This window comes from Antennarius striatus, chromosome 13 (assembly GCF_040054535.1).
Source record: "Antennarius striatus isolate MH-2024 chromosome 13, ASM4005453v1, whole genome shotgun sequence".
NCBI lineage: Eukaryota > Metazoa > Chordata > Actinopteri > Lophiiformes > Antennariidae > Antennarius > Antennarius striatus.
Window position 1 is genome coordinate 4,330,001 of NC_090788.1, and position 15,422 is coordinate 4,345,422.

The 15,422-nt window shown below is 44.3% G+C and overlaps 2 protein-coding genes across 2 annotated transcripts; both read right to left on the reverse strand.

Moving 5' to 3' along the window:
* Positions 1–7: 7 nt before the first annotated feature.
* Positions 8–5,340, reverse strand: fam53c (family with sequence similarity 53 member C). The gene is made up of 4 exons (XM_068331729.1): positions 5,276–5,340; positions 4,992–5,049; positions 3,221–4,221; positions 8–3,130 (listed from the first exon to the last, which is right to left on the reverse strand). The coding sequence occupies exons 2-4, from the start codon at positions 4,996–4,998 to the stop codon at positions 2,831–2,833; spliced, it is 1,308 nt and encodes a 435-aa protein (XP_068187830.1). The 5' UTR covers positions 4,999–5,049; positions 5,276–5,340; the 3' UTR covers positions 8–2,830.
* A 4,364-nt stretch (positions 5,341–9,704) lies between these two features.
* slbp2 (stem-loop binding protein 2) lies at positions 9,705–14,458 on the reverse strand. Its single transcript, XM_068331825.1, has 9 exons — positions 14,093–14,458; positions 11,924–12,103; positions 11,762–11,839; positions 11,567–11,647; positions 11,282–11,422; positions 11,018–11,188; positions 10,736–10,898; positions 10,516–10,654; positions 9,705–10,385 (listed from the first exon to the last, which is right to left on the reverse strand). Exons 1-9 carry the CDS (start codon positions 14,140–14,142, stop codon positions 10,321–10,323), a joined length of 1,068 nt encoding a protein of 355 aa, XP_068187926.1. The 5' UTR covers positions 14,143–14,458; the 3' UTR covers positions 9,705–10,320.
* Positions 14,459–15,422: the final 964 nt, after the last annotated feature.

The following is a 15,422-nucleotide window of genomic DNA, read 5'->3' on the forward strand; positions in this document are numbered from 1 at the left end:
TCCTCCGTCTGAAGATTCTTTTATTTTTTTCAAACACAATGCGTTTATAATCACGCTCAGACATCAGATTAGAAATAGTTTTTAAAAAACAGCAGGAAAATAATGAACAGAGGGACTAGAAATCGAACAGCTACAGCACACATTTCCTTTTCTTCTCTGTTATGTCTGTTCCTTTTTTATTTTAACATTTATGATTTACAGAATATGTTCAGTTAAGGCTTATGTTGGGTGATATAAACCAAAGGGATGGGGAGGTGTGTGTTGTACTTGGTTGTATATGTGCCAAGTGTGTGTGTGACAAATTTGACGAAGTCAAATCTTAAATTTGTATGCTAACAAATAGCTTATAGCGAAACATGAACCTTTCCTTTCAGATATAGCTTAGCATAATTCTCTTGATGTTCATAGAAATATTGTGCTAACATCTCTTTGTCTGACTCTTAATCAAGATATAGTTAGCCTAGCTAATCAGGTACATGTATATTAAAAAAACACTGGATTTTTAAAAAAATTTGTCAACTGGTGGCGGTGGCCTATGAAATTCTTAAAGAACGTGGGCGTCAGAAAATCAAAACTGTGTGAAAGTTTTTTTCTCCCACTCGTCTGATTCCTGTCAAAACGATCACATGGGCAACATTTTGGTGTAAAACCTTTATGCTAAGCTAGGCTAACCACATCTTCAGCTTCCAGACTAACATCCACCAGATCATCACACTTAAGGAAGAACATGTCAAAGAGTTGAGCTGTTCCTTTAAATACAGACGTGTTTGTTGATGATGTGATGGATGAAAAAAAGGTAGGAAACAAATATTTCAGTTTTAAACACTCCAATGTTCCAATTTACCAAAACAAAACCTTTTCTTTCACAGTGCATTCACTGCCGTCATGTTCCAACATATCTGAAAAGTTAACAGTAACGTTGCCATAATCTAAAGAAATTTTAATCCAACACAGTCAACATTTAAACATCTTTGTTTTTTTAAGTCTTTATGTGCCGAATGGCATCATTTGTGTTGCATTCAAGGACAGCTGGACATTTGAGATCTAACAGTCGACTGCGGAATTGAAACACATCGGGATTATGTTTACGATCCAGTTTTCTTGCTGATTGTCTTTAGGGGTTGGAGTCTCTAACTTTTGGGCCCTCACCTTCATTCTGGGATTTTCCTCACAGATTTCTATGACCAGGTTTTTATAACAAACATCCTAAATGCTGACTGCGATCGATTATGGATTATCACAGAAATTATATTGAAAATGTCTGGAAACAAGGAACTCAATCCTGATCTGGTGGAGGTGAAATGATCAGCAGGAATGTGACGTATGGTTCAGTACAAAAGCTACTGTATATAAAACAAGCTGTGGTCCTGAATGCAGCCGCTGAAGACACGGACGCGCAGCAGAGACCGAAAATGTCTGGGTTTCATTTTTCTTTAGGGTCATTGAACACTGTGAATGTTTTCAATCAAATTTCCAGCATCTCCTTCACACCTGGTGGTTCAGTTCATATCCAGATTGACATCCGATTTATGAGACATCAACGTTCTCATGTAAACACACCTGTAGAACCAAATCAACCAGAATTCTTTTGTTTGCGGTGCCTGCATGTCAATTTAGATGAGAAACTTTATTATTAATATTACATTTAATCTCAGGATTCCAAATCTGATGTGTTTGAGAATAAATGATTTAAATGAAGCCAAAAAAAGCCGTCTCTGAGTCGATTCTACGTCCCTGTGGGAGAATCGGGATTCAATCTGGACACGAGTCACATGACCACCAGGTGGATTTAAGCACACACTCATACACACACACGCACGCACACAGCAGGAGTGTGTGTTGTGTTCTGCAGTGATAGGAATGTGTGAACACTCATGTGAACAACAGCATCAATGGCTACCGGCCCTCCGTGCAGCCTGATGGGACGCCTCCAGCAGCGAACCTGAACGCATCAACACCCATTACTGAACGGTTGATCATTATCAAAAGTAATTGATAAATGATAAGATTCAAAGTTGTCACTGTCAATCATGAAAATTGACTGCTAATGATTATCAACTCTATTCTATTTGTGTCATTTTAAAAAGGTGAAAATGCTAATATTCTATTTATTTTTGGTCAATAAAAACCAATAAAAAGTCACCAGAACCAAGCAAATGAAGTGACGACCTGGAGACAGAACTTGCAAAGAAAATAGAACTCAAACAGCCAATCAGACACTCTCCTGCTTACGAGTGACGTTTTTTTGCTTAAGTATGACATATGTGAGATTTAATATCTCTTTTTGGGTCATAAATCATTCAGGTTGGAGCCACGGGGCGACGCTCTCATCAGACTGTCATGTTTCAGAGACTCAGCTGCTGTGGACCAGAAGACACCTGAACACCCCGAGTCCGGTCACAGCTGCCATGAATCTGCACCCGAAGCTCAAACTGATTTTATTTTTCTTGTGGAGGTAACTGATAATTAGGTGCAGACAGACGGACAGCGCTGACCAGGACTCAGTGTGGAAGTTTCCTCTCATCACAGGCAACCAGTTCCTCTGAGATCTTCACGTTTGGATGCAAACAGGTTCACGCCAAAGTGAAGCCACAGCGCTGAGTTTTTACTGGCGGTAGTCAGGTCATCACTGTCGTCGTCAATCAGCTTTGTTTACCCCGGCTCATCCAATGAGAGAAGGTGTTGTTCCTGAGAGCTTTGCTGATTGGTAGTATGGAGGCGCAAGAGTGTCGAGATGATGGATCCAGGAAAGGGGTGGGGGGAGGGTTGAGATCATTTCAAAACAAAGCTAAATTAAAAAACTAAAACAGCCTTTCATTTACAAATTATGTCAGTTTTCTTCTATTAAGTTCAAGTCCAGTTCTGTACAATCCCTCTCGAACACCGTCTGCTGGGCCGCCTCGCGCTCCTCCACCTCCTCTTCTCCATCGTCGTCATCGTCGTCGTCGTCGTCCTCGCGGCACTCCTCGTCGCTCTCGCTCAGCGGTCCGATGCTGGTCCGGCCCAGGCACTCGGCCGGCGAGCAAGAACCACGGAAGTCGCCCATGAAGGCCTCCATGCCCATGCAGACGTCGCCGCCGCAAACCAGCCTGCCGCCGCGCTCCAGACACTGAGGGTCGATGCTGCGGGTCTGTGGGGGACGACAGGGGGAGGACATCAGAACAGGTTCAGGTGATAATGAAAGATAAATAAAAGATTGTTTGACTAAAACTCTCAATACCTGAGTCATCTTGGCAAAGTCCAGGACGGGTCGGGCACAGGGTCGGTCGGGGTCGCGGCGTCTCTTCAGACCCGGTTTGAGCAGTAGAAGGTCGCAGGGCTGCGAGTGGCAGCGTGGCAGCTGCGGCGGCAGGCTGCGGCGGAGAGATGAAGGTGTGCTGCAGGCTGAAGAAGGCGAAGCGGGCACCGGGCCCCCCCGAGCCGCACCGGCAGAACACCCCGGCGGGGGCGCCACCGCTTGGCTCGGCACTGGAGGCGGAGGCAGGAACGTGGAGGCTGCAGAGTCTCTGATGAGGACAGGTGAAAGGGAGAAACGCCTCTGAGGAGGGGGAGGTGGGTGAAGAGGCGAGGGCGAGGAGGAGCAGGATGAGGGGGAGGGGAAGAAGCAGCAGCAGGCTCCGCCCCCTGCTGCTGCCTCGCTGGGGTCCCAGGGGAAGCTCCAGGGCAGCGGCGAATCCGGAGACAGCGCCAGGCTGAAGAAGGTGGGGCTGGATGAGGAGTGCAGCGAGGAGTTCAGAGAGGAGCTGGGAGCACGGAGAGGACAGGCTCCGCCCCCAGCTGCACCTGGCCCTATACCGCCTCCCGCTGTCCCGCCCCCACCTGCAATACCTCCTCCTGCTCCCCCGTGACACTGCTGACGACTGACGGGAGTCCAGACCCTTGAGGCGCTGGGCCGCCAGGTGTAGCGGCAGCGCGACAGATCCTCGGGCACCGAAAGTGAACGGCAGTGGCGTTTAGGGGGTGGGGGAGGAGGAGGTGGGGGCCCGGGGCCGGGAAGAGCTGCAGGCGCTCCTGGGAGAGACAACTCGGATGCTGAGGTGCTGGGAGCCAGTGGCCGGTGCTGCTGCGGCTGAGCGGGCATGCTGTCCAGGGGGTCGCCCCCCTCGTGTAGGTGAGCATCTGGGGGCACCAGGGGCACGGGGCCAGGTGGAAAACTAGAGCTCAGTAACCCCCCCTGCAAGCCAGACTTAGAGGGAGGGCAGAGCTGCCAGTAGCTGCTCTCTGAGAAGAAAGATGAACAGAGTTAGGCAAAAGGAGATGAAGATGCTGTTCGGAATAACTGTGATCATATCCCTCTACGCTGATGATTTGCTGCTCTACATTTCAGACCCGACTGTTTCACATTTTTATCTCTAGAGTTTTTTCTCCTTGTTAAAAGATTTAATCCAACGAGTTTTCTGAATCCTCTTTTAGATCATTCAGCAATCAGTTCCTATCCTTCCAACCCATCAGAATAAAACTATTTCAATGAAAACAAAGCTGCACGCCAGTCTTAATACCAATATGTTTGTCATAAATATGGAGATACAAAAAAACGTAAATTAAACAAACAAATAATTAAACCAGAAAAATGAAAGAGGCTCCTGGAACTGGAAAAAAAAACATTTTAATGCTAATGTCATAACAGAATATTGGCAAAGTGAAAAGCATAAAATCAGATTAACACCATTAGGACTCAGACACAGACATGTTCCTGTATTCTGCCCAGTGTTCTGAGTGAAAATGTTCTTCGACTTTATGGTAAATGTGGGACCCAGTGGTTTTATCATAAAATGAAGGACCCAAAATCAGCACATTTATCCCTGCTGGACAGATTTAGACCAGATTGCTCTTTCTCTTTCTCTCATGAGTCCAAGTAAAGGAAAGCAAAGTGTGTAATTATTGTAACACTATTACTGTAACACTATCTTAAAGTTGTTATTCAATTAAAGGACATCACAGATCTTTCAGAGTGAGATAAATTTATTTAGAATGAAATATGAAACACTCACCAGGCATCAAGCCATCTGGGGGCCAGCACTCTGCAAGAGTTTTCGGGTCCAGTAGGGACTGAAAGTCAAAAAAAAAAGATGTAGAAAATTTTCATGAAATATTACTGACCAGCACTGCCAAAGTTGCTCATTTATTCCTATTTTTTCCAAAGACTGAGAGAAGATCTCAATTCTAGGTTGAAGGCAGTCTGTGGAGAGTAAATTATCCTGTAACACCTCATGTTGAATAGTCATTTAAGTAACATAGTGGAGGAAAAGCTGCAGGTGGAGGGGGAGGGACTCACCAGGTAACAGTCCCCTGGATGATCAGGGTCGCCTTCCAGAGTCTGCTTCCTCAGGCTCTCCACAAGCAATGTGACCACAGCATGGTGGCAGGGGACCAGGGGTGAGATGGGGGAGGGAAGAGGGGAGAAAATGGGGAGAGGAAGAAGAGGGGGAGACAATGGAGAAGGGAGGGGAAGAGGAAGGAGAAGAGGAAGAAGAGGAGGAAGAGGAGGAGGAGGAGGAGGAGGAGGAGGAGGAGGGAAGGGAGAGCCACGTCCGTTTGTGTGTCTGTCCGTTTGGTCCGTCACAGCAGGGCTGGGGGGGAGGGGTTATGGGCACAGACTCCTCCTCCTCACCAGCTCAGGGCAAGGAAGCCCCGCCCACTCTATCACAAAGCCATTGTCAGTCAACTGTTGCCCACGGCAACGCACCTGGAAAGGAAAACGGAGTGTTTGAGAATGTAATATCACACATTAATTACAAGAGTGTAAGAGAATCCCTCCGGGGAGAACATTAGCTGTTCAATGTTAGCACATTAGCATGAGGTGGAAGCTAAAAAAAGTGTCATCTAACATGATGCTAGTATTTAGAGAGTAATGTAAAGGTAAATACTAGCTGGCTATTATTGTTGCATTTTTATTTTTTTTTAGTCAAAACAAAAATATGGAAAAGTTGGTAGCTTCATTAGCGCTAGCTGCTGTCAATGTTAGCTTCTCCAAGACGGACATTTGGTCCGAGCAAAAGTTGAGCCCAACTACAAAATAAATGGGATCAGCATTTCTTCTGACAAAATACTGGAAATGTGACACAAAATCACGTTAAAAGTTTAAATTTCTCATTGTATTTCTGGGTTTTCAATGGCCGATCAAGCAATAGCAGCAGAATGAAGACATCACTATGGTTTAGAAAAAAATGCAATAACAATTTTTAAAAAGTTCATGGCTACTCACATTTTAGCAAATATGAAACTGGAAAAACGGCTGAATTTTTTGGAAACAAAAATTCTTTCAATGCCATTTTTTAATAACCTGGACACATATCAACACGTCTGTGCTGCCTTGACACCTGGATTTTGTGCATTTTGATGCCTCCCACCTTTCTCTTTCTTTCTCACATAAAGTTTACTCGACATTATTTTATGCAGTGAGTGTGTGTGATTGTTGCAGCTGATCTGAAAACACCCATATGAAATCATTTCATGAATAAATTGAGTCATGTAAAAGATTTCAAAGCTCAAGATGGAAATTTTAAAAGCTTGATCATGATGAGGATTATTGGATGATTATTCCCTTTTGAGATTATGTTTAACTGGTGTGTGTCTGACTCCTGCAATGGATTTTATGGTAAGGTGTGTAACCTAATAAATCAGAGCACAGACCCATGATTTTCTTTTCCTGGAATGTTCCCAGTAGTTCAGTCAGATTCCCACTAGCTGCTACGTGGCTGCCCTTCACTCTACCTTCTATCCCCACAAACTGCATGCTTACAGGCTCGATGTGTGTGTCTGTAATAAATCATATATATCAAGTGAAAAGAAGAATTTCTCCACGGGGATCAATAAAGTAACTTTCTTTCTGATGCAAGTTTTTTTAAACAGTTCTTCTTTAACACCACTATGGACGCGTAGGCTGTAGAACAGGATAGATAACCAGACACGTGTGGGACTGCTTGGCCTTGGTGGAGGTATGTGTTCTCCATCCAGGAGCTCATTATTGACTGGTCAACATTAACTGTTACCTATAAGATCTACAAAATTTCAGAACTGTATTGTAATTTATGACAGCCCAAGGCGAAAATTACCAATTTTGTTTCACAAGACTCAAAAATAAGAACAGAGTAGCTGGAATCCTTGTTTTGTTCGTTGTTGTTGTTTTTTTTGGGTTTGTTTTTTTTTTTAAAGTACTCAAATAATTCATGTTAATTCCTCCTCTTTGTTATTTTCAATGTTTTCCAGATTGATAACATTTTCACCTGGCCCTTCATTCAACAGTCAAGCCTCACACTAAAACGTGGCATCACAAGCAAGGCAACTGAGCATCCTGAGCATCTTGGCTCCTGGTGCCAGAGAGGTCAGGGGCCACTGAAAGCTAAGACCCAGATATTAATCGTCTTTATTTTGATGCCGGGTTCGCATGTGGTCCACGGGGATAAAATAACCACGATGACAGCCTGTCTCTGGCGGCGGAGGCCGTTGTCACGGATGCCGGACCGACTGAGGCCGCTGGGCATCTCCGGCTGCTGCTAGCTGGTGGCTAACAGACCCCATTGTTTTCAATCAGGCATGCTAACACATGCATAAATATACAAGTCGAGTGTTGAATTAACGTGATATTGTCACCGTGAAATCTGACACGCAGAAACCCCCCGATTTCTCGCAGTTGCACCGTTAAGGCGGACGGTTGCATCAACGGGCGAGCTAACGAGGCGCTGCCGTGCGGCTCGACGCGACATGAGCGCTTCGTTAGCTCGCTATAAATAAAATGTCATCTCGTTATTACTGTCAAGGTCGGCAAAACGCATTCAGTCGTTTTGTTAGCTTCAACAAATGTCGTTCACGGCCTCGTAGAATCTCCAGCTCGTACCGGTGGGTTGTGGGGGTCTGCGGGGGGCTTACCAGGGAGCTCCACTGGCCGCCCGCCCGCCTGCATCAGGGGGCATCAGGGAGCTAACGGGAGCTAGCTGACCTGCTCAGGGTTAGCCGGATAGCAGCATTAGCCGCGGCGATCCCGCAAACAACATTGCGTTAGAGGGACGTTCTCCCGTGTCGTCCCTTATTTTAGAGTTTAACTAAGGTTGTTTACGAATAAATATGGAGGACTTATAAGCAAAATCAAAACAACAACCAGGGCCAGCGGGAGGGGGGGTTTATTCCAGCGATGATAACAACATCTTACCGGCCTGTGAGCTCTCTGTGCGGCGTGAGAGGAGGACAGCACGGCGGGATGCTGCAGGATGGATCAAACCGGACTAGCTAGCCACCACAGAAACAAACCGTCATTTTATTTTATTTATTTATTTATTTTGTATTTTATGTTTTTTTTTATTTTTCTCCTATATGGCGGCTGGGAAGCTTACCTCATCGGACAGCACCGACGTGGCTGGCAGGGTGAAGCGGCTCCGGTGGATGCAGCGAGCTGGCAGGTAGCGGCGGTGGTGTGTTGACCCAGTAGTAAGAAGACGAAGCGGAGCCACACACAATGAATTAAAGTCCGGATCCAAGCGCACTCGGCGGCCGCTGCAGCATCCGGGACGAGTCTAGCATCGGTTACGGTTAATGTCCAGCGTAGCGTAATGATGAATGCATAACAATAACGCCGTTGAGCGCACACGCCCGTGAGCGGCGGGCATTCATAAATAACAGTTACGGTGGAGGAGGAGGGGGCGGGGCTTCGCCTCATCGCGGCACCTGCTGTTTTTTATTTTTTATTTGCTCTTATTTTATATTTATCCAAACCTCCATCTAAACGGCGACGATTTGTTAGAACATCTGGATTAATAATTTAGAATTTTGTTTGTTTTTTTTATTAATGAAATCCTTGAGATGGCTCAAAGGATCATGGGTGTTGTAGTTCGGCCACAGTTCTTGCTCTTCGGTCTGATGAGCGTCTTAATCGATTCCATGTTCGTGTTTTGATAATCGGAATGTTTAGGAATTGGTAGTGCGTGAGTCTTACAGATCGAGGATCAATCTTCACCAATGTGTTCACAGTTGACCCCCCCACCCACCCACGATATACTAGAATAACCCTCACACGCTTCGACGGACGGAACGGGATTAGGGTCATGTTTTCGGTTTTCTTATATTACGTCAGAACTTTTAAAAAGTGGTCCCAAGGCGCTCAAATGAAGTCGGAATTTTCTCATAATTCTGTATTCAGAAAAAAATCGAATGTCCATAATACTCTTCCGTAGTGATGAAAATGGAGTACATTTACTCAGTTACTTGAATACCTTTATCTAACTTTCCATTCAATAGTTGAAGTTTCTTTACACAAACCTCTTTGACAAGATATCAACATTGTATGAAAATACGGTTGGGCTTTAAAACGTTATTTAAAAACCATTTCTCATTCCTGGCAGTACATTTACTCATTTACTGTGACTAAATATGAGCTTGACCAGTGCTCTTATGTTAATGTTTCATCCGACAGCTTTTCTGTCCGGCCAGGCTTCAAGTCTTGATTTATTATTTTTACATAAATAACATGTATCCCAGTAAACTGGGATACATGACAAAGACAACTTTTACTCTAAAATGAAATCCCACAAATAGATGTCTGCTGGTCATAAGTTTAACTCACACAATCATTGACTGATACCATAAAGAGTCCATTTTAAAGCCTAGTCTACCTCTGGTTTTTAAGATGGCCCACGCTACCCTCCTGATATGTCCTGACAAGAATAAAACTGCTCTATTTTAATTTTGAAGACTTTATTATTCCATCTTTATTAATTACATCTTTCAGCTTTGCTCAATATCCAAAACGACAAATTGAGAACACAATAAAGTAAAAGGAAACCCACAACGCAAAGCGACAGCCTTTTTTTCCTCCGTTAAAAGTTGTTTTTTAGAAAAAACACAGAGGTTCATGAAGGAGCTGGAGCCCGATCCTGGCAGACAGGAGCATGAAGGTGACTGTGGACCGAACGCAATCAAGTGACCCCAAAGAGGATTAACAGACTAAAAGTGATTTTTAAAAAGCTTTCCTTCAGTGCAGGACCATGAAAGTGAAACTGGATGTGAGGTGATGCATCTGATTGTAGTTTAACATAAAGAGATAATGTGCGAACGATAATAGGATGCTCAAAGTTCTGCTGTCTGACTCAAGGATGCATTCATATATGGCCAGGAAATCTCAACCACTGTTAGATGTATCTGAGATCAAGGATCTGTCACATATCTGCTGTCAACCATCTTAAAAAGACATGATATAATGAAACACTGAGGATTAATAGATTATATACAGTCCTGTTGAAGACATTGCATTATACTTGGATGATAATCGGCAGTTAAAGACATCGGCTCACTGAAACTCGTTCCAGACCGGTGGAGATTCGGCGACACTCAGTACGGATTCCACAACAGCTGGTCAGAAAAAACAGGAACTTGCTGGTCATCAGAGCCCAAATCTACACAAGAGAGGCAAAAACAGGAAGCAGAGGTGAGCCGCAGCAAAAATGTAAAAATAAAATCTCAAATGAGATGTGAGGGATCCTCATTTCACAGCTGTAGACGTCAGAATGTCAAGGATCAGCTTACCTGTGACATCATTGTGGGCATCATCAGCCTCCAGCAGAAGGCGGAGCCAGTCAGTTATACCATTATTAGTGGAAAACTGACCCCCGATGGAGCAGTTCAAACCGGGAGGACGACGGAGGGACACGAGACTCCCATCAGTCTGATGGGAACATAAAGGGTAGATAAATAACGGGAGCCGTTTGATGGCGAGCATCATTTACCTCCATCATTTAATGCTTACGGGTGAGGGGGGGAAACTCCAGGATCCAGGCAGCTCCAGCGACGTCTCGGCTGACAGAGGAAACACAGAGGAGGCTGTAGAGGTTTCCGGAGCCTCGTTCTCTCTCTGCTCATCTCCTCCATCTTCACACAGGCCAGATGTCAGATTTGCCAGCTGGCTCTGTCTGGAAACCAAGAAAACACCAAACATGTCATCAACTATTCACCCTGGAACGCCAAAATAATCAGCGGCGTGTTACGAATGATCAGTTCACTGTCAGCAAAGCCAGACTGGACAACCTACAGTTTCTCCACTGGGTCCTGGGCGTCAGAGGGGTCCATCTGGTTGTCGGCTGGAGGGTCCCACAGGTGCAGAGCTCGCCTCCACAAACGCACCTGCATGTCCCAGGAGCGCCGGCTGTACTTCCTGTACTTATTGGGAGTGGAGGGGTGGAACTTCGGATCCCTCAGTTGTCTAAGAGGATGCATCCCATTAGTTCATTAAACAAACAGAAGTTCTGTCTCAGATCCCCCTCCAGTCTAACCGAGGGAGGTTTCATGTTCTCACCTGGGGACCTGCAGGAGGTAGTTCTGGTAGCCCGTGGTGTTCTTCCCATACTGAATCTGTTTCTGGCGGCGCTTCAGAACTGCAGCGTTGCTCTCGGTGTTGGCCGGGTCCTGGAGGCGCGGGAAGCGTCCCAACGGAGGCCTGCAGGGACACAGCAGTCCACAATATTGTCAGGTTTCTTTTGCATGTACTTTTATTGTATCTCAAGCAAGTTGTGTATTTAAAAAGTTTATTTGTATTGGCATTTAGATTTTAAAAATATTTAATGCTTCTTGGCGCACCAACCTCTTGCTATCCAGGTCTTCGGTCCCCACACCCACACTGCTGGTGGACACTTTGAGGATACACCGTTCCAGGATGGATGGCCTAATGAAAACAGCTTGTTATTCACGTTTTAGATTACACTTCAATTACTTTAAGCAAATATCTAGTCTTAGTCCATCCATTAAAAATAAAATACATAAAAGGATGTACTCAAACCTGCGAGGCTTATTGGTGGCAGTTCTGTCTCGTCCTCTCAGGCCACCGGCAATCGGAGACTGAACTGGGGAGGCATTACTGCAAGGACAAGAAGGCAAAGCTTTCAGGGGGAGGGCACAAAAGTACAGGTGTGATCCAGGTGATTCCAGGTGTACTGCCCACCTGACCAGACTGTCGAATACAGAACTGCAGCCAGGGAGGAGCCACGGCTCCGGGGTGGAGCGTCCGGAGGAGACAGAGCATCCGGCGGGAGTGGCGGCCAGCACCGGCTCAGGGAGGCCGCTCCACAAGGGTGTCGACCAGCCCTTCACACAAACACACGACCACGGGCTGAAACAGAAGCTGACAGGAAACAGGGTTAACTCTGGTCACAGTGAAACAGACATGAAAAGGCCAAACACAGAATGTACAGATAATTAGTAGGACTAAATAGCTCAACTTAAAAAGATGATTTCTAAAACAAAAAACAAACAAGTCAGACATGAATAGTTTTTGAAAAAAAAAAATTTGTCAATGCCGACTGAGCCCGTAGGGGAAGGCTTCCAGAAGATCTGGATCAGCTGCTCTTCTATAGAACATTCCAAAAGAAAAATACACCTTTGACATGGAAATCATTAGACATTGAAGACACCAATGGCTGGTCGGCCTGATGGAGCGTCACGTGATCATTAGCATCACTATCAGTTTCAGAGCAGCCTCAGTGGGCCTCAGAAATTGATCGTAATGCAAATACTACGTGCTTCCTCATCAGCAAGGACTACTGGCGATGTCTGAATGGCGCCCCTTCGAACCTTTTGCGACAATTGGGCCAAAAACTTTTATTACTCAGCGAACCATTCATTGGGGACGTGGGTGCCCTCTGACAGGATGGCTGTACAGCAACCAAACAGTCGATGAGCCCAGGAGACTGCCCTTTGAGGCTTCCTCTAATGCATGTCTTTTCTGAATAAAACAATCTATTTTAATTTGTTAATCCTTGCTTGCTCAATTGTAGCCATATATTATAGAAAATTGTTTTATGATCATTGGTCCTTGCATGGTTCAATAAAGCAATAAGACTAGATGTTCATGAAGGTATATTTAATATGAAAAAATACATATGTGTTCGCGTCCATGAGTTACAGAGGGTTATGTCACTGGAGAGGGGAAAAAAAGGTCTGTTAGAATTTTCATTCCAACATGTGGGACCGGCCGGTGTTCCGAAGCCCCGCCCACTGATCGGAACCATTCAACTGCTTCACCTGGTGAATGAAGCGCCGGTGTGTCACCTGGTGAATGAAGCGCTTCCCGTTTCGAAGCACTTGAGTGTGTCAAACGTCAGTCACGTTGTTTTTTCCATGTTTGAAGCTGGCTTCGAAGCTGTTCTTCACAAGGGAACGCCCACCGAGCCCGGGGCGCGTATCGGAGCGCCGAAACAAAGCGGACATCACTAAGGTCAACCACCCATAAAATAGAGCCTGTGAGTCTTGTTTGATCTCATCTACAGCAAAACATAACCAAATGGAAACAATTCAGTAAAAATCCCAAAAAATAACCCCTCTGGATTTGTGATCTACAAGCTTTAAATTGGTTCACGTTTTTCCTCGAGGGTTTGAGGAGACAAAACTTAAATTTTACAATTTAGTTGTGCTGAATCCTCAAATATTACTGGTAAAGGTTACTTTATTTTTTTTTCAGTTTCTACTACGTGGATTGAGAAATGGTCCATTTTGGGAATCGTTGGCAATGATTTTCCGTGACCCAGTTCTGTACACACACACACAAAAAGATTAAATGACAAGGAATCCTTATGTTCTTTGTTCAAGCCATTTCCCAATATTCTAAAAATATGAACGATTATCATTAAAACACCAAATTCAAAGACGATTGAAAATTGAGACATTAAGTTATTTTGGTAAAACCGGTCTTAATTTATTTTTAATCAGTGGTAATTGCATAACTAGTTGCTAGATTACTGAAGATAAGCGAAACAATCGTATTCAAAAAGCTGTTGTAAAATCAGAAAATATTTTCTTAAAGCTAAAATATTTAATACTTCCGTTCGCGCCTTCATATTAAAAATCTCGAATGTATTTTTGACAAAATGCTTTTACTGTTAAAATCCGTAACAGGAAGTGTAAAAGTTCCACTTTGACTATTTTAAACTAGCTTTTAATTGATCGCTTTTCTGAATCCTCATGGTCAGTATTTTACAGCGAGCCGCTTGCAAAGTTTTTCAAGACAAAACGACCAAAGATAAAACACAAATTAGCTCCAGATAAATAAATAATAAAACGTGTCTGAGAAACAGCACAGCAAACATTTGAAGATATTAAACCTCCTGTTTGTTACCTGTTGGACAGCAGTGGACTTTGGGCCGCTTCGACTCCGCTGGTGGACATTTCTGCAGTTTAAAGTTCGCGCCTTCTACTTCTGAGGGACTGACGCCATCTCTGCATCATTCAGGTATTTAATGACCCTCACCTGGTGGGGGCGGGGCCTGGTGCCCCAAACCCCCCATAGATTTCTCCATAGGATGAAGAGATCAAATCACACAGCCAATCAGCTGCCACAGCGACCCCTAGCCCCACCTTCCAGGACTCCTGATTGCTCATTAATTATTCGTGACGTCACTCTTCATTTTTTGAGCGAGAAATATTAGATCCTCAGGGGAAAGAATACATCTAAAAGTAAATGAATGCAGAATTACAACTCTGATATTTCATTCATTAAAAATAATTAAGATTTCATCCTCTGACATCAGCGGGCAGACATAAACAACAGGATGACACGCATCAAAGTGACCTGGATCCAAGACTCTGAATGTTCCAGATCACTGCATTCTAGAGGGCTTTGGTTTTCCTACAGTCAGGAACACACTGCCGTTACCTGGCCAGTCCCAGGCTCACCAGTCTCACTCACTAGACACCAGTCCAGCATTAGCATTACTATCAGTTTCTGGAAAGACATGCTAATGCTGTGCCGTCAGTCCCAGAAAAGTTCCACACCTTTTCACACTCAGTGAAAACTGATAGTAATGCTAATGATCTGGCGACTCACACAGTCAGAGACCTCAGAAGACCTTAAATATCTGAACTCCTATCAGTCAGAGTGGAAAAAAACTCTTGATGTAATGTCTTCGAGCCCTGATTGAAAGTCCAGTGGCTTCCTGGCCTACCATGACCCTGATGAGATCAAATCCAGTTAACACTTAATTAAAGACAAGGCACTGTTTAGAAGTAAAGGTGTTATGTTTGTATAATAATTACACAATGTCTACTTTTTGATTCTCAAAGCTACAGATAGGCCTCCCTCCTCTGGGAGTCATTGGGGGAGGGATCTCAATATATTTGTGGTTTTGCCTCTGATGTCCTAGACTCTCGCTTTCTCTTGTGGAAGGAGGGGTTAGACAGGTTCTGGTATCCTACACAACAGAGACCTTTTTACTCTGACAGACAAGTTTGACTAATGGAAATGTTGAAGGTCAAGAAACTCATGTTTTGTAAAAGTTAACATAATTTCCCCGAATATTAGAGGAGGGGTTGTTCCCAGAGATCAGATGATTAGTATTCTTAAATACTAATAAATACCTAGGCTGCATGTCTTTTATGAAATTAAAGCGTTATTAATTACATTGTTATTAATTTCATTGACATGCTTCTAAATTAATTTCATTAGTGTA

Bases quoted from the DNA above. Each gene is read 5' to 3' on its own strand.
- fam53c (XM_068331729.1), bottom strand. The intron at 3,131-3,220 runs GTATTGAGAGTT...CGTCCCCCACAG, and splicing joins ACTTTGCCAAGATGACTCAG to ACCCGCAGCATCGACCCTCA.
- slbp2 (XM_068331825.1), bottom strand. From the start codon at position 14,142: ATGTCCACCAGCGGAGTCGAAGCGGCCCAAAGTCCACTGCTGTCCAAC. The intron at 11,423-11,566 runs GTTGGTGCGCCA...GTGTCCCTGCAG, and splicing joins GAAGACCTGGATAGCAAGAG to GCCTCCGTTGGGACGCTTCC. The intron at 11,189-11,281 runs GTGAGAACATGA...GCATCCTCTTAG, and splicing joins TACCTCCTGCAGGTCCCCAG to ACAACTGAGGGATCCGAAGT.